This window comes from Psammomys obesus, unplaced genomic scaffold (genome assembly GCF_907164565.1).
Source record: "Psammomys obesus unplaced genomic scaffold, mPsaObe1.curated_primary_1811, whole genome shotgun sequence".
Classification (NCBI taxonomy): domain Eukaryota; kingdom Metazoa; phylum Chordata; class Mammalia; order Rodentia; family Muridae; genus Psammomys; species Psammomys obesus.
Genome location: NW_026596120.1, coordinates 17554737 through 17575962, shown reverse-complemented (window position 1 = coordinate 17575962; position 21226 = coordinate 17554737). Strand labels below are relative to the sequence as shown.

Sequence of the window (21226 nt, the reverse complement as noted above, 5' to 3'; positions counted from 1 at the left end):
GTTAAGTGTTGTTGTTTGTTAGCTTATTTGTGTGTGTTTTATTTGGAGGGTCAAGGGCATATATGAGGGTAAATGAGTGGGACTGGAATGCATGATGTAAAACTCACAAGGAGTCAATAAAAAGTTAAAAAAAATAAGAAGCAATTAAAAAATAGTACTCTGCTCATGTGGAGGACCCGGTTCAATTCTCAGCACCCATCACAGCTCATAACTGTAAACTCCAGGGATCCACTTCCATCTTCTGGCTTTCACAGGCACACACATGGTGCACTGTATGCATACATACAGACTAAATACTCATACACATAAAAATAATAAGTATTTAGAAATAAAACTGAAATACATTAGGTTTGGCAAAGCAGTACTATTCTGCAAGGAACTGCATCTGCCAGTAGCAGCAGGTGATGGCATCAGAGGCTGCTAGGTCCCTGAAAGACAGGCTAGTGGAATCTAACTATAAACTAACATTCTTCCCTTTTCATTTAATTAAACAATGAGGAACTAGGAAGAGGTGTGGAGGCAGGAGTGAGGGTGCTGGACTGCTAAGGCAAGACAAGTATAGAAATGCAGGCTCATTAGAAGCAGCTCTTGGCAGCAAGGGGGCTGGGGGAGAAAAAAAGCAAGAGCACCAAAATGTCCAGATTTATATGTTGAAGGGGGGGGGGGGTCTACCCTGGAAAGTTCAGGGTAGAGGGCAGGGTATGGCCGTTATGCCCTGCAGCAGGTAACAACCAAGGAATGCTGGGAGTACCAGGAGCTGCTTGTCCTGGTTCTGAAACACAACATCTCAGCCTTCTGTTGATAATAAATGAATTGGGGTCATGTGTTAGTCCATGACTACTTCCTGCTGACATTGGGGCATCAATATTGGGGTGGGGAGCAGGGAGCAAAAAGCTGAAATGTTGGCCATGTCTGGGAAGAGGAGGCTGTCTTACTTGCTGTCCAGGAGCTAAGAACATTGGTGGCAAAATGTAGGCCCAACCTGTTGCAGTCTTCAAGGTTAGACTGGAGCACCTGTGGGTAGCTGTTTTGATGGTGGCTTGCATGTAAGAAACACCTGGACTTGATTGGCACCCATACACATACACACAAACACACACACACACACACACATACACACACACACACACACACACAGGCAAAAGAAAAAGTTAATTAGGTCAGGGAGAAAATTCTTTTTTAGGTGCACATCTGAAACTTTTGGATCCACGGTTTTAGTAGTTGGGGAAGGGGAGTCCTGAAACTAGGGAAAGGGGGAGGAATCCTACCCTCTGAAACAGACAATAAGTGGGAAACAGCCTGTTGATTGGCAGTACTTATCTGGGGTCCATCTGACCTGAGAGGTGGGTTCAGGTGGATTCCCTGTAGCTTACAGGAGTCCTTTTTAGGTTTACAAAGAAGGTAAGTTTTAAACATATTGGCATCATCATTGTTTGTAATTTGCAGTGAAATACAGGTTGTAGAAAAGGCAGTAAACACACATCTTTATGTCATCGTATAACAGAGGCTTGGGAAATGAATTCTGGGTTAACAGCATGAACACTCTCTAAGGTGAGCTCAGGGAAGACAGAAGCCTTCTGTGAAATAGAAGAGGCAAAAGCTCACTTTATCTTGATTTTCAGTAGACTACATATCATGAAAGAGGGGCTCCTTTCCTCTACCCAGAAGATTGGATGTATATAAATATAGCACAATGAGCAACATTTTTAAGTCTATGCTTAAAGGACAAACCAAAGGAAATTTAAAATCTTGAGCTTGGAACCATGATAGTGGATTGTATAATACAACGTCAAAGCTCTGAACAGTCGTAATACTACAGTAGCCTAGCAACAGGAAGAAATCTGAAGCATTTTTTAAGGTATATATATATACCTTAAATCGCCTTCTTAGACCTTTAAATACTTTCTTAGGTCCTTACAACTTAAGCTTCTGTGTTCTTAGGCTTTACATAAGATTTACATCTTTCTTCTTCAGTTATTTATCATGAGATTCAGGTGAGACTGCTAGGAGCAGTCACTGTCCTTTAGCTAAAGGAATAGTAAAATTTTCTATCTGAGACCTGTTTTTCTGAGTCTGGTAACAAGGTAGACTGTGTCTAGATCTAGTGTAGCATTTCTAGGAAGACCAAGAAGGCATCTGAAGCCTGTTTATCTTCTATCATGTGGTCTATGAGCAAGGCAAACCTGTTTGCCTTTAAATAAAACATCTAGTAGTTAGTAGTTTTAAGTAGCTAATGAATTGACTAATAAGCTAACATGATGGATTATGTTGGGGTAAGGAGCTAATTGACTGTTCTCTAGATGTCAAGATATCATTAGCTTAGCTGTCAATGTGATCAGAGACCTGAGACGGGTAAATTGTCATCTAAATAAACCTATTTATCAATTGAAATGACTAGTCAGTCTGTAGTCTACTACCTAGACAGTTGTCCCGGGTTATAGGGATCTCCATGTCAACATGGGCAGAGGCAGTCTGGCCATCAGGCACAGAAGATGAGAGAGGCTTTTCTGTGGAGGAACAACATGAGAGAGACTGACCTTACCTTGTTTTCAGCCACATGAGACAATAACTCTCTGGGTGTCCAGTTGGTCTGCAGTTCAGGCCAGGTCCTAGCAGCAGGCGAGTCTAGGAAGCAGTCTTCCAGGTGGTTAGCATACCACAATCCAGGATTGAAATCATTTGTGCCCATATCTTCGCAGAGACCTTGGGAGCTACTGTTAAGATATGGGAGTGTCTTCAGCATATTAAGTGCCATATTCAGCTGGTCTCTGACAGGTTTGAGGGCTAGCATATGTGAGTTAAGCAATCTTTGTCTTTAGTTATCTGCTTTTAAACTATACCTTGCAAACATAAAATAGAATGCTATGATCTATAATTATGTCATATTCTGCAGGCAAGTGAGGACCACATCTATCTCAAGTAGAACAGACAAACTTTGTTTCTAGTTACTTTGTGTTAGATTAGTAACTGCTGGAGGCTGGTGTACTGCTAATTACTGGCCCTCAAGATTGGGTACTGCCTGCTGGGTACACCCACGCTTGTTTGTGTAAACCTGCCTAACACTATACTTGATTGGCTTCTTAAATGGCCTATACCTGGACGGGGCCAAATGGAGTAAATGTGGCTAAGGTTCTCAGGCTTGGAGAGGACAGAGAGCATCACGGGAAACAGCCAGGAAGAGAGGAAGGAGGACGCCATGATGGGTTAGGTGGAAAAGAAACCATGTGGGCGAGGAAAGATGCCAATAATGGCGTGAAAAGGCCCAGATGAAAAATATAAACAAATACTATGAGATTATGTGTGGAAGGTAGACCACATGAGAAGGACTAAGGTAGATGGCATTGGATGGGGGCTGGGAGATGGATATTGAGGTTAGAGCCAGCTTAAGTAAAATATCTCCCCAGCCCAAGGTAAATAAGGCAATTATAAATCTAACTGGTGTCTGTGTCTTATTTTTTGTGATAGCAGGTTAAATAATACCGCCGTGATGATCTTAGAGCTAATAAACATTATATAGCCCAACACCCGTTTTTTATTTACTACAACAAGTATCATTATTAAAAACAAAGCTAAACATTTTTGTTTTGTTTCGTTTGTTTTTCAAGACAGCATAGCCTTGGCTGTCCTGGACTTGCTTTGTAGACCATTCTGGCCTCAAACTCACAGAGATGCACCTGCCTCTGCCTCCCTTAGTACTGGGATTACAGGTGTGCTCCACCGGGCCCAGTGCTAAACATATTCTTAAGGCAGTGATTTTTAACCTTTGAGACTGAAGATAGAGCATAGTAACTCAATTCTAACATTGTAAACAATTGAATGTCTCTAAAATTAATATATCCCAACATAAAAGTTGGATATATTATCTTTGGAATCATGTCACATGGTGTAAAATTATCTAAGCACAAGCTTTCAACTACTAACCCTAAATTATGAGTTTAACCATATCCTGATTTTGACTCTGGACTTTAAATACATGCCTGGGTATGAGAAAGGGTGAGCAATAACCTGTTTCTGAAGTCATCAATACTGTAGAACAGTATGAACCGATTTTAAAATTACATTTGAATTGGCCAAAAAGCCTAGAGGTAAACCCAGAGCACAGGCAGCTGGTGGCAGGAAAACAAAACAACATTCACTCATGCATCCAAGAACTAGCAGAGGCATAAAGAGTTAGAGAGACGTTTTAAATCTGAATAGACTGTTACAACCTTGAAAGTTTGCCATCAGATACAGAACATTTTGAAGTAGAATTGAATCATATATACAGTGTGTTATAAAAAGTATGATTTTGAGGGCTGGAGAGATGGCTCAGTGCAGTCAGTCTTCCAGGGAACCCGGGTTCAATTCCTACCACCCACATGGCAGCTCACAACTGTCTGTAACTCCAGGATCCAAGACCCTCCCATAGGCATACAGACAAAAAAATAAGAATAAAATTTTAAAAAGTATAATTTTGAATTTCTATAAAAATCCATACCAATTTAAAATAAGACTTATTACTTTCTTAGTATAAAAAGAGAGAAAATAATAGAGAGTTATTAGGACTAAGAGGTTTTATAATTGGTGCTTTACACCATATGGTCATCTTAAGATGGTGGAGTTACATGGCAGTTTGCAAACCATGTGGTTGACATGGTTGCTATTTCAAAAAATCTGTGTTTCTGTACATGTTTCAAACACATATGCACACATATATGTGTTCTAAACAAGAGTTTGAACTTAAATTTTAAACACTATACCCAATAAGCAAATTATAAATCCTTAGATAAGAGTTCACAGTATAATCTTAAGATATATACACACACACATATATATACATATGTTTGTGTGTGTATATATGTATATATGTGAGGGTGTAAAGAAATCAGAAAAGATTTTTAAGAGTTGGAAGCTGGGTGCAGTGGTGTACTCCTGTAATCCCAGCACTCAGAGAGGCAGAGGCATGAGGATTGCTGTGAGTTCAAGGCCAGTCTGCTATACAAAGTGAGTTCAGGACAGCCAAGGCTACACAGAGAAACCCTGTTTTGAAAAAATGCGAAACAAAACAAAAAAACCCACTCAGACACATAAATAAATAAATCTAAAAAAATTAAAAAATAAAAGAAAAATAAAGAAGCAGCAGGATGGAAGGAAAATAGTTTCTTTGGGTTTGAGCTGGACAGCTGAGGTTTATCAGGTAGACTCTCCACCTTTGATCAAGCAGTGTTTTGGTGCTATGCCAGATGAACACTGCCATAGTCAGTTATTACATGCTATTTCAGTAGGGCACAAAGATTTATTCTCTTTCTTTTTTCCCTCTCTTTTAACTCTAGTGAGTTGCTGTACAACTTTGTCTCTCATTTTCAAGAAGTTATTAACAAGGTAGGTACAGCTAATTTTCAGAAAACAAATTGTAATCATTGTAGTAGCTTTAGCACATGTAGAATAACATTTTTACTGTTTTATCATTAAATGACAATTCTCCAACTCAGTAAAATAGACAGCAGTTTGTGCTTTCTTTTTTTCTTTTCCATTTTTAAAATTTGTGTTTGTATGTTGAGTGTTTTGCTGCATGTATGTCTGTGACCACATATGTGCAGTGCCTTTGGAGGCCGGAAGAAGTCATTGTATCCCCTGGAACTGGAGTTATAGACAGACATGAGCCATCACCTTGTGGGTGCTGGGAATCAAACGCTGATCTTCCCAACCTCTGAGCCACTTCTCTAGTCCTCATGTGATTTCTTTCTTAATTTTGTTTCTTAGTTGCAGACATCTGTGGAAAAGTCTGAGAAACATCTCAGTTCAAGAAGCCAATCTATTTTGGATTCTTTGGAGTCCATAGCTGAGACATGTGAGTGTCCCATGTTAATTTTGCATTCAGTCCTATTTTTTAAATTTTTGTTTTTGTCTCAAGGTTAATGTTATCAGCAGAGGGCACTGGTGAGTCATGAATGTGAGTCATGAATGGAAACCCTAGCCAGGTTTCCTGGGTGTGACTTCATACTGTTTAAGATGAAGGGGTAAGTGCATAAAGTTAGGCCTGTATACTGGAACTTACTGCTATATAACAACACTTTCATTTTTGTTTTGCTTTACTTTGAGACAGGATATCTCTCTACATGTCTTTGGCTGGCTTCAAACTCACGAATATCTGCCTACCTCTGTTTCCTGAGTCCTCCAATTAAAAGCATGTTCACCACACCCAGCTTGTAAACTTTTGTGCAATATTTTTCATTTTATTAAATTTATTTATTTATGTTTGTTTGTTTGTCTATGTAGCCCTGGCTGGCCTGGATCTGCTAAATGACCAGGCTAAAAATCACAGAGGAACTGAGAGAGAGGGACTAGGAGGAGAGGAGGGAGAGAACGCTGAAATCAGGATGTAAATAAAGTATGTAAATAACTTAATAAGGTATTTCAGACTTTTAGAATGTGGCTAGGTCCCCTAGAACTGGAGAAACAGACAATTGTGAACCACCATGCTGTGTAGGTGCTGTGAATCGAATCCATGTCATCTGGAAAGGCAGGAGTACTCTTAAACCAAGCCATCTCTCTAGTCTTGCCAACACTTTGATTCCATGCTGGCTTTCATGAAGTAATGCTCCTCTCCTCAGCACTCTTGCTGTCTCAGGATACGGTATCGCTGCCAGCCTTTTCACCACATGCTTGAAATGAGCCAGCAGCCTCGAGTCTCTCATGGCCTGCCGGCTGTGCTGTCTACAGACATACTCCTCCTCAGGAGTTAGAAATACTTCAGTTCTTACTGCCTTGATTTCAGTGAGAGTTGTTTTGTGGTGAATCGCTTTGGTCTCAATGTCAATTATAGTATGAGGTTTGCAAACCCCCTCCAACACCAATTAAGTGATTTGTAGGAAGGTGAATGCCTTTATAAACAGTCAACACACATTCTTTTTGGCTAGATACTTCTCTAGAATTACTATATTCTAAGAAAAATAGATGATTGTGCATCTGTACTTGTTTGCATTTCTCTGCTTATTTTTTATTTTAAACTAATTCAAGTCAGCTTATTCCCATGCCATGGGACGAATTACTCATGATTTACAAAAACCAGTGCCTTTGTATGGCTCATAAAATAATTCTCACCTGTCTGCAAAGAAGCCCTGTACTGTTTATCTACTGACTTGTAATGTGGGCACCCTACACACAGGGCAACTGTACATCTGTTTAGCAGCCTTAGAACTGGAACTGTTACCCTCACAAGAAGTAGCAGTGCTGAGAACAGAGGCAAATGAGGCTGCTTCCTTGTGCAGTGTGGTAGAGTGACCCTTTGTGAGTCCTAGTCAAGTACTCTTTCAGCTTTCCATGGCTGTGTAAGCTGAAGGTGTGCAGGGAGCAGGTGACGGCTCACGCTTCACTGTTGTCATCTAATGCGTTTCATCCCAGCACTCAGGAGGCAGAGGAAGGAGGATCTCTTGAGTTTGAGGCCAGGTTGGTCTACAGAGATAATTCTAGGAACAGCCAGGGCTACACGGGAAAACCCTGTCTTGAAAAACAAAAAGAATTGCTAAGTGCTGGCAGAGCTGGGAGCTGATGGTAATAGTAATAGTAACTTTTCTTTTCTTTTGAACCAGTCAGCTTTTATTGGGCACTAGATCTCAGCCACAGTTGAGTTCTTCGTGGGTGGGACAGGCAGCTCTGCTCAGTTGTGCAGTGCCGTCCGTGGCACCTCCTCATCAGTGCTACTGCCGGCACCGCTTGTTTGAGCTCCTGGTAAGAAATGCAGTAGCTGAAAACCACATAGGCAGCCAGCAACATGTTAACTGATGCTGCCTTTCCAAACGTCATGTACTTGTACCAGTCATAACCTCTCCAAAAGGCTCCTGCAGTGGCACAAGATCCATCTTGGCAGCTCCCCAAGTTTGACTTCCATGAGCATCTTCTCCTTCAGGTGCATGAGCGGTGCCATCTTGCAGTCCCCATGTCCACAGACATAACTTTTCTTTTTTCTTTTTTAGATTTTTTGAGACAGGGTTTCTCTGTGCAGACCTGGCTGTTCTGGAACTCACTCTGTAGACCAGGCTGGCCTCAAACTCAGAGATCCATCTGCCTCTGCCTTCCAAGTGCAGGGATTAAAGTTGTGCACCACCTTGCCTGGCATAACTTTATTTTTTAAAAGAGAGGATCTCACTCTTGCACAGGCGAGACTGAAATTCACTGTGGCATCAAGGCTGATCTCAAAAGCATGGCAATCCTCGTCCTTTGACGTCCTAAAAGCTAATATTGTGTATGAGCCACCATTTCTGTCCCATGTAGTTTTAAATACAGAAAAGTGGAGTGTGCTATGTTTGGAAGTGCCTTTTAAAGGTATGCACCTCTAAGACTGGCTCTATTCTGAGATTTAAATGTTATACTCTCACTGGGTATGGTGTAAAAATGCCTGTAATTCCAGCACTTGAGAGATAGAGGCAGGAGGATTCAGGACAGCCTTGGGAATTTGAAACCAGCCTGGACTAAAGGGACTCTAGCCAGCCTGAGCATTGCAAACATGGCTCTGGCAGGCCTTACCCTCCCCTGACTCCCTTTTCCTTGCTAAAAAAAAAACATTATATTACATTCCTACTAGCCACCAATGTCTATTCCTTTATTTGGCCACTTCCTCTCCTGAGGTTGACTACCAAGGTCCAACTATCAAACTATTGAAGTCTAGCAATCAAAAGCCCCCTTTTGGCTGTCCTAATTAACCTGTCCAATCAAAATTAAATACCTCATCCTAACAAGAGGTTTCACCTTTTGCCTTTTGCCTTTTATCTATGGGCCACATTTGTTTCCTCTCTATCCAGAGACAGTCCTTTGTCCCTCCAGTGCAAATATCCCTTCCCCCTATTCTTGTTCCTTCCATTTCTCCTTAGTCCTCTATCTCCTGTCTTGTTTTTGTCTCTTACTTCTTGCACCTTTGTCCCTGTGGGACAAATAAATCTTTGTGCTGAGAACTTGGTCTTGTGTTAAATACTGCTACCTTCATGGGCTACATAAGACTCTGTCTCAAAAACAAAAACAAAACTACCACCTCCAACAGCAACAAAAAACAGCCAGTTCTGGTGGTTCATGTCTTTAATCCCAGCATTCTTGAGGCAGATATTTGTAAATTCTATGCCAGCCAGAACTATATAGTGAAACTCTGTCTCAAGAAATAAGTAAATGCCAGGCAGTGGTGGAACACTCCTTTTATCCCAGCACTTGGGAGGCAGAGGCAGGCGGATCTCTGAGTTTGAGCCTGATCTACAGAGTGAGTTCCAGGACAGCAAGGGCTATATGGAGAAACCCTGTCTAGAACCACCCCCCCCTACAAAAAAATAAATAAATGAACAAATAAGTAAAAAAGTAGGGCAGTGAGATGACTCAGAAGGTAAAGTCATCCCAATGGCTGAGTTAGATTCCTGAAACCCATTGTGGAAGGAGAATCAATTCCTGAAAGTTATCCTCTAGCTTTTATACTTAATCCATAGTGTGCACTTACCAGTACTCACTCACACAACATACACACACTTAAAAAAAAGTCAGACATAGTGGTATTCACCTATAATCCTAGTACTCAGGACAGAGGCACAGGAGGATCAGAAGTTCAAGGTCATCCTTGGGTAATATCACATCCTTGGGCTATGAGAGACCTTGTCTAACAACAAAAACAAAAATTAAGAAATGATGCACTTTAAAACTTGTCATACTTTTCTTTTATAGCACTTATTCTATTATTCAACAGTTTTCTGTACATTTCTCATTAATTACCTCTTTCCCCTTTTTTCCTCTCTTTTAAACACTGAGGCAGATGTGGTAGTGCACACCTTTAATACCAGTGCTCTGGAAGTAGAAGCAGGCAGAGCTCTGTGAGTTGAGTTCGAGGCCAGCCTGGTCTACAAAACAAGTCCAGGACAACCAGGGATACACAGAGAAACCCTGTCTCGAAAAACAAAAATTTTTAAAACAACAAAACCCCACACTGTGTAGCAGGATACAGTGGCACACATCTTTAATCCCAGGACTGAGGAGGCAGAGGCAGGCAGATCTTTGAGTTCAAGGCTAGCCTGGTCTACAAAGTGAGTGAGTGTGTTTGTGTGTGTGAGAGAGAGAAAAATGGGGGAAGGGGGATAAGCAACAAAGGTGACAGGTACCTTTGACAGCCTATACCGAGATATGCTGCTAAAATATACCATGTAACCCATCTAACATCCCTTCTGAGTGAGATTTAAGATTTAAGGAAGTAACAAGGAGGACCCAAGGGAGGATGCTTAAATCTCACTCAGAAGGAAATAGAATAGACAGTGGAAGTGGTTGAAGAGGGGGAACAAGATAGGAGAGGGTGCAAGGAGAGAAATAAGAGTGGAGATCAGGCTTGGGGAGGGAGAAGAAAAGAGAAGAGAAACTTGCAAAGAGAAGAGAAACTGTGGGTGGGGGCATCTCTGTGACAAGCTGGAGACCTACAGCAGGGTAGCTTCTGGGAGGATATGGGGGTGACTGTAGCTGAGACTCTTTGTAGCAGGGGGCATGGAGACTGAAGAAGACACCCTCTAACTAGGAAGGACTCCCAGTAGAGGGATGGGAACGCCAACCCACCCATAAATTTGGAGCCAAAATTTATCCTGCCTACAAAGATATGCAGGGACAAGGTTAGAGCAGAGGTTGAGGGAATGTCCAACCAATATCTGGCCCAACCTGAGACCCACCCCATAGCAGAGAGCCAGCCCCTGACACTATTAATGATACTCTGCTATGTGTGCAGATAGGAGCTTAACATAGCTGTCCTCTGAGAGGCTCCATCCCAGCATAAGATGGAAACAGATGCTGAGGCTCACAGCCAAACATTGGGCAAAGCATAGGGAGTCTTGTCCAAAAGCAGGGGGAGGGAGATCCACAAGAAGAACAATATAACCAACTAACTAGGACCCAGAGGGGCTTGTGGAGACTGAAGCATCAACAAAGGACCATGCATGGACTGGACCTAGGCCCCCTACACAGATGTAGCTGATAGGCAGCTGGGGCTTCATGTGAATACCCTAGTAAGGGGAGCAGGGGCTGTCTCTGACATGGACTCTGTTGCCTTCTTTTTAATCTCTTCCTCCTTGCAGGGCTGCCTCTCCAGGCCACAGGGGAAGAGGATGTGCTCAGACCTGATGGGACTTGATGTGATGGGGTGGGTTAGTAAGGAGGGCTCCCTTTTCTGACCACTAGGGAAGGGGGTTGGGAGGAGAGGCGGGAGGGCTATGATAGGAATGTAAAGTGAATTTAAATAAAAGACTCCCCAGAAAAATAAATAAAAGGGAAAACAGATCTAATGTCAGAGGTTTATTAGGGGAGAGCAAAAGTCTGTCTAGGAGTGGAAACATGAGGGAGAGATGGAGACAGACAGGCAGATAGACAGAGAAAGAACAAGAGCGATTGAGGGGGAGACAGAGACAGAAAGGGAAAGGGAGAGAGAGACTTGGGGTAGCCGGACGACTTTATGCCCCAAACCTGAGTGCAGGCTGGTGGAAATGCCTGATTGCTAACAATTTGTATATAATGTCTGTGTCTGTGTGTATTTAGTGTTTGGTACATAGGAAGAAGGTGGTCATTAAATATCAGTGAGTTTGAGGAAAGGCTTTGTTTGTTTGTCTAATTGAAACATGGTCTTACCTAGAATTCATAGCACTCTTTATGCCTCAGCTTCCCAAGTGCAAAGATTGCAGGCCTGCGCTTGTGGAGAGACTGTTTGAGTCAAGCAGAGACCATGTAAAATGTGGTGGGCTATGTTGTTACCCAGCTCCTGCCTTCCCACTGCTGTGCTCCGAGAAGGTGATGCTCGTCAGCAGTCCTTAGGAAGAACTTTGTCTTTGCTTTGTATTTAGTTCAAGAGACTGCACGGGTCCAGCATGACCTGATGGTTGAGGCAATACAGGAAAAAGGCAGTATGGAGCAGACCATCCTAGAGATACGGAAGAGATCTGAAGCTGTGAGTATAAACGCCAAGCTCTTGTTTTGCTTCGCTGTCCAGGCTCATCTTGAGGTAACGGACTTAAGTGCTCTTGCCCCAGACTCCTGAGTAGCCAAGACTAGATGCATGCCCCTGCCCATGAGTGCTCTCAGCTTTGCCTCTAAGACCAAGAGGGACACTTAAATGTGTAAGAGATTTCTATCCAAGACCCAAGACCAGGATGGTTGTTTCTCCATTAAGTCAGGATATAGCCTACCCTCAGAGTTCCCCAGCAGGATGTGTACCCAGGCCTTGCTCATAGTGTAGCTGTGTTTACTGTGTGACTGTTGGTTCTCACATTCTTTTTGTTCTTATCTTTTGAGACAGGGTTTTCCTTCTATAGCCCAGGCTGTTTAGAACTGACTATGTAGCCTAAGCTAGCCTCAGATACATGTTAATCCTCTTTTTAATTTTTATTTTCAGACTCATTTATTTTGTGTGTGTGTGTTTGTGTGTGTGTTTGCCTCCATGTATGGCTCTGTACCATGTATATGGCTGGTTCCCATATACATGATACAGAGGAAAGTATCAGATCCCCTGGAACTGGAGTTACGATGGTTGTGAGTCAACATGTGGGTTCTGGGAACTGAACTGGGTCCTCAACAGGAGTAGCCAGTGCTCTTAAGCACTGAGTCATCTCTCTAGCCCCCGCCTGCTAGTTTAGTCTTCTTGACTTAGCCATCTAAGAGCTATTACATGCACATCTTTTCTCACATTTTACTGTGTACATCATCTTCTCTTTTTCACTTCTTTTCCCAGAGACAAGCAGATTTTATAGAGATGAAATCCAACCTCAAGAACCTTGAAGTTTTAGTTGCCCAGCAAAGTAATAACTTCCAGCAGCTTTGTGAGAACCTGGGCCAACTCAATGTGCCTAGTATCCTAGAGGAGCTGAAAAAATTTGCCTCTGTGTCTCAGGTGGCCCAGCATCTGAAAGACAGCACCTCCCAGACCTCACCGTCTCTGGCTCAGAGCCCCCGTTTTACTATGCAGGAAAAATATCCCTCTGAGGAGCCAGCTACTTGGCAGGCCCAGGTGTCTCTTGCAGGGAATCCCAGCAAGAGTTTCCAGAGGCCTGGGAAGTTTGCAGGAGCAGAGAGTGATGGTTTTCAAAAGGCTGCATTGCCAGCGGATGGGCCCCATAGAGGAAATGAGCATGTAAAGAATAAGATTTACTGCAAGAGCTGGGTTATGACAACCAGGAGCCTCAGCAACCACTGCTCTAACCTCCCAAGCCAGGAGGTGGCCAGTGACCGGGATCAAATTGCCCAAGAAACTTCTCAGCTGGGCTTTAATAAGAGTGAAACCAGAGTTAAGAATATCTGCCCCAAAAATGAAACCCAAAGCATGTTTTCTTTTGACTCATTTGAACAGTCAGCAACTGAACAGAAGGGTGGAACCTGCAGAAAAGGGAGGAAAAGCAAGAAGCAGCCATCCAGGAAGTCAAAGAGAGGCAGGTATTTAGCTAGGAAGCAAGAACAGACCCCAAGGAAGGAATGTGCTTTTGTCTCTAAGCATCACAGTTCTCAGTCTCCAGTTTCTAGCCCACAAGGGCCCCTCTTGCGTCAGCTGGCTCCAAGAGGCTCCACAAAGTCAGCCTGTCATAATTTGGAAGGAACAGCGAAGACCAGTAAGACGGAAAAGGCAGCACAAGGGAACCGCCTGCAGTCTACTCAGAGCTTCAGCAGTTTCCAGGGGGAGCAGCAGATAAACTGGTTCACTGACCTCAGCCTCGAAATCCCAGAGCCGCCTTTGTTTAAGAAGGCAGGGAAGAATTTGCTCTGTGATCCAGATTTTGATAGCAGCGATGATAACTTGTAGACTTGCCACAGTGACTTTAGCTGATGGTTTGTTGATTTCAGAAAAACAATTCTAGACCATTTGGGCTGGGCAGTAGTATAGTATCTGCAGCTGGCTTATCCAGAGTCAGAGTCCTTGACTGACAGCAGGAGTAGGGGAGAATCTCATACTTTGGGAATCAGTTGCCACTCATGACAAAGGGAAGTTACAGGGAAGAAATGTGTGAAGGGAGCTCAGGCAGCAGCCTCTGGTGAGGCATTAGGAAGGTGGCTATGTGTCCTTGGTGAAAGGGGCATTAGCTTCCTTATGGAATACTATTTAGAAGAACTCTCACAAAACTGTTGTGACTGCATGACCAGCTCTCAAAACATTCCCTGCACCTGATGGATACCTTTTTGAGCCACAGCATCTTATTTTCTTTATCTAGTTATGCTAACAGAGTTTTCTCTTTTCCATTAGGGAGCACATTACAGTTACACTCTTAGGCTAGTGCTAATTCTACAAGCATGTTTCAATTTTCAGCTATAAATCAGTCTACTTAAGAACAGAGTGGTAGCCAGGTGGTAGTGCTACTTGGGAGGCAGAGGCAGGTGGATCCCAAGGCCAGCCTGGTCTACTGAGTGAGTTCCAGGACAGCCAAAGATACATGAAGAAGAGTGTTAAAGATGCCTATGAAAGTTGGGCATGGTGGCTCACACCTGTAATCCTAATATTCAGGAAGCAGGGACAGAATTGATTCAGATTTGAGGCCAGCCTGTCCTACATAAGGAGTTCCAGACCCATTACATTATAAGATCCTGGTGTGTGTGGGTGGGGTGCCTTTGAGAGAGAGGTGACCCACACCAAACATCTTCATAGCACTGGGAGCCTTAAGCCAAATGTGTCTATTATTTTTTTCTTGGCTGATTTCTACATTTAGTTTTTTAATTACTTTTGTTGTTGGTTTTTGTCTTACATGGCCCATGCTGGCTGGCCTCTTATGTACTGTTGTAACCAAAGGTGACATTATTTCTGATCCTTTTGCCTCTACTCCTGGCTTCTTAAATCACTCTTCCCCCCCCCCCTTCCTGGTACTGAGGATCAAACCTAGTAAGCAAACAATGTAAACAATGTAAGCAAGCACTCTACCACCAGCTATGTCCAGCCTTCCAGTCACTCTCTTAAACTTAATGTCACTTGAAAATAACATAATATCTAATACTTCATATTCTAATTAAAATAAATTGGGCTAGAGAGCTGGTGTGCACTCTCGCCAAGGAACAGAGTTCTGTGCCCAGTGTCTACAACAGCAGCTCACAACTGCCTGTAACTCCAACTCCAGGGCATCTGAAGCATCTGCTGACATCCTTGGACACCTGCATACGCGTTGCGTACATACACACACACACACACACACACACATATTAAAAAGCATAAATCTGTCTGAGATTGATCTCTCTGTGTACCTCCAGCTGGGCTGTCCTGAGAGTCAGAGATCTGCTTGCCTCTTTCTCTAGAGTGGTGTGATTAAAAGTATACAACATCGTGCCTGGCAAAATAAAACTTGGAAAAAAAAAAAAAGCTCTTACCTCAGGGTCTCAAGTTTTCCACAGAGTTCTGAATAAAATTAAAAAAACACCAAAAAAAGAAAACTCTACTGTGTCTGTGGACCCTACACTATTGTTGGAGTGCAGCAGGCTTTTACACTAGACTCTGGCGTTCCATTTATAGCTTGCTGATTTTTTTTTTAAGATTTATTTATTATGTATATAGTGTGTTTGCATGTATACCTGCATGCCAGAAGAGGGCACCAGATTTCACTTTAGATGGTTGTGAGCCACCATGTGGTTGCTGGGAATTGAACTCATAGCCAGCGCTCCTAACCTCTGAGCCATCTCTCCAGCCCTTTTACTTTTGTTTTTAAAGAGCCTATAGCTCATGATTACCTGCAATCCAGGCTAGGCTCAAATTCATGATAATCTCAACATCTCAAACACTGGGGTTATGGGCATAAACCACCATGGCTGACTTTGAATTTGTTTCTGTTTTTGTTTTTACAACACAAGTAATTTTTTTGTAATTAGAAAAAACAAAACAACAACAACAACAACAAAAAAACCACCAAAACAAAAACTAGGCTAGGAGGTGGCTCAGAAATTAAAGCACTTGTCACCCAAGTGTAAGAAGCAGAGTTCAGATCCCCAGAAATGCATGTAAAATGCTGAGTGGGTAAGCCCTCTGTAATTCCAGCCTTGGAGGTGGAGAGAAGCCCCAGAGTGACCTGGCTGACAAGACTAGCCTTGTCTGTGAGCTCTGGCTTGCTGAACAGATGGCCCCTCAACAGATAGCTGATTGACTGAAGATGGCTCCTCACCTGGGCTTCCGTGTACCTGTGCGCCAACACCGCATAGACCCAAACACACAAACACCTGCACACCACACCAATACAACGTGCAAAACAAAAAGAAAAAACCAAAAACAACCAAACCTCCGGATGTGGTGGCACATGCTTGCAAAGTCAGGGGACCTGGGGCAACAGGACCCTAGGCTGAGTGCCCGCCCAGGCTACCTAGTGATACTGTGACTCAAATGGAAGAGAGAAAGGGGACAGAGAGAAAGGAAGTAGTGAGGGAACTGGAATGGGGAGAAACGTCGTGGATGAGTGGGGCCCTAAAACTGTTTCCAAGCCAGTCTCCAGCTGCTGGTGATGAAACTGTTGTAGAAAGCAGTGACTCTTAATTCCTTTCTTTTCAGGAATGTGCTTCCCATAAATTTCTGGAGTCTATGATACCATTGGCGGGGTGCCAGATACCCCCCCCCCCAGTCTGTTCTCTCATTTCCAGACCAAGGGCCTTCCGTAGCTTGTACCATCTACATGTATGGGCAGGCACAACCATCCTCTCAGGCCTGAGACATTCAAACCTCAGGCGGCCCTGGCCTCTCCTTCCTGTGGACCATATAAGGGGCTGTTTACTTCACCCTCTGCAGCCTCCATATCCAGCTGGGCTTCACTGCTGGGGAAGTCTGAGGAGCAGGAGCCTCACTACAGGAAAGGTCCAGCACTTCCCAGACTCACTGCTGGCGCTTACAAACCTGTCAGAGGGAAGCTTTGAGACCAAAGGACCATATTCCTGCTAAACTGTACTATCAGCTATATTTTATTTTATCTTTTGTTGTTGTTTTAATATTTTAACTTAAAGTTAAAATCCTGTGACTTTAAATAGGTTTTTTTTCCAATTAGTATTTATGACTGAGCCCTTCTTGAACCATCTAACTGTAAAGATGGACCCTGTGTTAGTCTGCTGCTGTAATGTGCTCTGTTTCTTCATTTTGTGTAATGGCATCAAAGTTCAGCGTGATTCGGTGTCCATTGGTTGGGTGTTTTATAGAATAAGTGATAAACTTTACTCCTAACAAGGCTGAGATAATTAAAAATTACACCGTATATCTCTCTGGCAGTTACCAGGAAAGACTATTGTTAAATTTTACTTTATTCCTATGGCTTTTTACTTTTTTTTTTAGTGTGCCTGCCAGACTTGGTGAGCGTGACACAGTCCCAAGCACGTCCCTTGGAACACAACATTTTTGGCTCTTCAGATGCTCCTAGGAGCTGTATGTAGCTACACAGGGGCGGATGGAGTGGGAGCATGGAGGGCCTGATGAGTGCTCCTCCCTCTGTTACTCCAGGATGGAAATTAAGTTGACTGCAGCACTTGATGTATTGACTTACAAATTACCAGCAAAATGGCCTTTCTTACATTTTGTGTGTGTGTGTGTGCGCGCGCGCGCGCGCGCGCGCGCGTGTGCTGGTTCTCTCCTACCGTGAGGGTTCTGAGGATCATTCATCCTCTCCCGATGATTTATCTCACACTGATCTGAGTTAGTATTCTTGTTTCAGTTGCCTAAACCAGGAATATAGATTCCAGAACATCCGCCTTGTCCTTGCTGTGTCCTCAGCATACAGGAGTGTCTCACTTGGTACTTCCTGGGAGCAGATGCTGCATTTTTAGGCAAATAGCTCTTTCAAACCCTGTCTGTCTTGAAGCCTGGTGGTGGTGGTGCACACCTTTAATCCCAGCACTCAGGAGGCAGACGTAGGCAGATCTCTGTGATCCGTCTACAGAGTGAGTTCCAGGACAGCCAGAGATACACAGAGAAACCCTGTCTCAAAACAAAGCAACAAAACTCTATCTTGAAATTTGGCCTTTCTATAGAATCCTTTTGCTGCACTCCCCCTCCCCCACCCAACTTAGCTACAAAAGGCTCCTGCTTATGCCCACTTCTCTCACTGAAAATTTCTAGCAACTTTTCCTTCACCCAATGTGCCCAGAAAGCAGCTGTCTCTCTGCCCTCCCTGAATAGGACAAAACTCTTTCCCATACATTTTCCAGACAGCCTACTACAAAGAGTCCTTCCTTGGATCCCATTGTTACACCCAGTTCGAAAGCCCCCAAAAGATCTACAGGAATCGACTCCGTTGCAAAACACATGAGGGTCTTTTTATTGTAACTTACAAGCTGCAGCTTGGGCCCACAACACTCACAGCACCAAGCGGTGGGAGCTGAGCGCTCTGCGCCCAGGTTAGTTGGGCGATATATAGATTCTGGTCCCTCCCAGCATGCCCAAAGCAGGGGCGATTTCTGCCTGGCAAGCTTCTATTGGTCAAAATGCTACATTTTGAATTGATTGGCTATAGGAAGGTCCCCAGACCTTGACCTGGTGTCCCCCCCTAGGGGGATGGGCCAGTTTCCTAGCAACTGTTATCTCGTGGGTGGAGAAAGAATTCAGTAAGGCGGTCCTTCCCCTCGGTATCACTAGACTTCTCCACCCACATAGTTCAGGCCTTAATTAATAATCGCTGCTAATTTTTAATCTTTTTTGGTCTCACCATGTCAAATACATTTCCTGAGTGAAACTTTTTTCTTCTGTAAATATTTAGTTCGAATTTAAAATATTAATGTTCTCCACACCAAGAAGAAAACAACCTGCTAGAACCTTATATGATCTGGGGGTGACAGTCTTTCAGCAATCTTCAACAATCAGGCAATCAGGTAAACAGCTTCTGAAGCCTCCCTATTTCCATGAGTCTTACCTTTTTTCCCCCCTGCATATTAAGATCATTGCCTCCGTCAGACCCACATGGGTCCTAGATGAGCCCTTTTCACAGCCTTAAACATCTTAAAATTTCATCTGTGTCAAGGATGCCCTTAACATCCTGCTAGCTTGTTCCTGGTGCAAAGGTAAGGGACAAAAAGATGCCCCAACTGCCTGTTTCCTTCTTGTTCTCTTGATTCCTCTAGGATCTTCTCTGAGGTTGAAAGGGGAAAATCCAAGAGAAGGCCAAGGAGTTAGGAAAATCAGACAAGAGGTTACTGTGCTGTTCCCCAAGTGAAGAACAGGAGGCAAGCTGGGGGAGTCCCGCAGTGCCTGATGGAGCTTCCCCTCTGGCACAGGCACAGAGGCTTGCTAACTGGAGTGCCCTGGCGCGGCAGCCAGTGCTAGCACACAGGTCGTTCAGCGGGCCTGCCCTCAGGTCCTAGCAATTACCACATCATCACTGCTGCCAGCTGTGCCAGGTATGGGAGCTCTAAGGACCCCCGTCACCCAGCCCTCTCTCTCTTTCTCTCTCTCTGTGTTCTGGCTTCCCTCTGTCCCCACGTTCTTTCTCTCTCTGCCCTGTGCATACCCTTTCTCTCCCTTCCTGACCCCTCATGCTTCACTCACTGTCTCTATCCCTTCTCCAGGCCCCATTCTCCCTTCCCACAATAAACTTCCTCACACCAGATCTGTTGTGTGGTGCATAGTTCCTTCAGGAGGTACACTTGGCCTTCAGGTGGGCACTTGGCCTTCAGCATGGTGCCACCCCATCACTGCTGCGTCTTTACACATCATAACAGGCATGCTTGGGATTGTGGGGAGCACGGCCACATAGTTGGCCCGAGGGTAGTGTCATTTTCAAGCTCTGACAACAGCTGCTCTGCCCTTGCCTGGCTTGCCTCCCCCCACCCCCATATTTAACCCTCTTTTTGCAGCAGGCCCTCCCTAAGCCTCCTTCAGCCGTCCAGTCTTTAGTTCTAGGAACATCTGCAGACTAGCTCTTGCCTTATTGTCTCAGAGTCAACCAGTCTGCTTCTAAGGCTTTGGATTTGGCATATTGGTGAGATGCAGCCATAGAACCTGAAAATCATAAGGACAGATGGGCCCAGATTCTCATATGCCTTATGCTGTGATTTGAGTTTGCAGCTAGCAGGTTCCACTGTTCCTATTTATTCTTGAATTTGCCTTGTTTCTATTTTGATTCTGGTAGTTCAAATTGCAGTTTGGTGTTTCCACGGAAACAATTCAGTGATTGTTTGGTGTGCCAAGATGAACTGCGGGGGAGGAAGCCGGAATGACGTCAAACACTTTAAAGTTTTTCAGACATGGCTAGGGTCAACTGTCACACATCATGAATGCTTTGGACTCTGAAGACCTTTAGTTTTATTAAATGCTATATTCTAGGTTCTGATATCCTGCCCAGCAAATTCCTGAAAAACAGTTCCTCCTGCTCCTGCTGAGCAGGTGACAAAGGCAGGAAGGGCCACTAGGGGCGCATTAGGAAGCCAGGGACATAAACAAACAGGTGAGGAGGGTGTCTGTGTCCAGCTGAGGAATCTGGGGCTGCCCTGTCAGAGATTTGGGGCTCACCTACTTTGCCAAACATCTGCTTCTACAGTGAGGAAAAAATAGCCCCCATTTGGATGGTATTTAAAATTAATTACTTATTTCATAAATCTGATTTTCACATAAAGCGTTTTCTAAAAGAAAACCAAAGTCTCCCTGTCTGTCTGGCCAGAGGGACCTTGGATTATCCTTCCTTGTCTCTCATATCCTTGTGTTGGGCCCACATTCCCACGGGTCAGTCAACACCATGAGCAAAAACAAAAACCCTGTCACCTCAAAGGGTCCCATAGTTAGGTTCCAGCCTCATCCACGGCAGCCATTTCCCCTTCATAGCTCTGCCTGACAAAGACCAGACCTCGGCTGGTGAGCTCAACAGGGACTCTGATGAGACCGGCAGCTCCCAGCCTGAGGATTCAGAGCCCTCCTCAGGGGTCCTGCAGGAGTCCTGTGTAGCCCTGGGACTCCGCCACTCAGTTCTCACAGACAGTACAGTTGGTAGCAGATAGGTACAAAGATCCATGGTGATTGATGGAGGTGGGGATTCAAGGCTGGGGGTGAAGCCCAGTGACAAACGTTTGCCTGGTGGAGGTCTGAGCTCTGCAGACACACACACTTGGATTTCTTTTTACTGAAGTGATACATGTCTGCTCTAGCTAAAAACAAAATATTTTTTTAAACTACTGTAATTTCCTTTGATGTTTCCCTACGAATTTTGTTTAAATGTTTAAAAATAAAGGTAGGAGTTGATTGCATTTTTAAATGTTAAATTTTAGAGTAACTGTAGATTTACAGAAAACTTTTAAATATAGTAAGCACGTGTATACTCTGCCCCACTTT

The 21226-nt window shown here is 43.8% G+C and overlaps 1 protein-coding gene across 1 annotated transcript in view; it reads left to right on the top strand.

Moving 5' to 3' along the window:
- Iho1 (interactor of HORMAD1 1) overlaps positions 1 to 14535 on the top strand; it is a 28607-nt gene extending 14072 nt beyond the window's left edge. The window contains exons 4-7 of the mRNA XM_055629794.1: positions 5313 to 5361; positions 5743 to 5830; positions 11823 to 11926; positions 12707 to 14535. Of these exons, the coding sequence (XP_055485769.1) occupies positions 5313 to 5361; positions 5743 to 5830; positions 11823 to 11926; positions 12707 to 13768 (1303 nt within the window). The 3' untranslated portion in view covers positions 13769 to 14535. The remainder of the gene's footprint in view (positions 1 to 5312; positions 5362 to 5742; positions 5831 to 11822; positions 11927 to 12706) is intronic.
- Positions 14536 to 21226: the final 6691 nt, after the last annotated feature.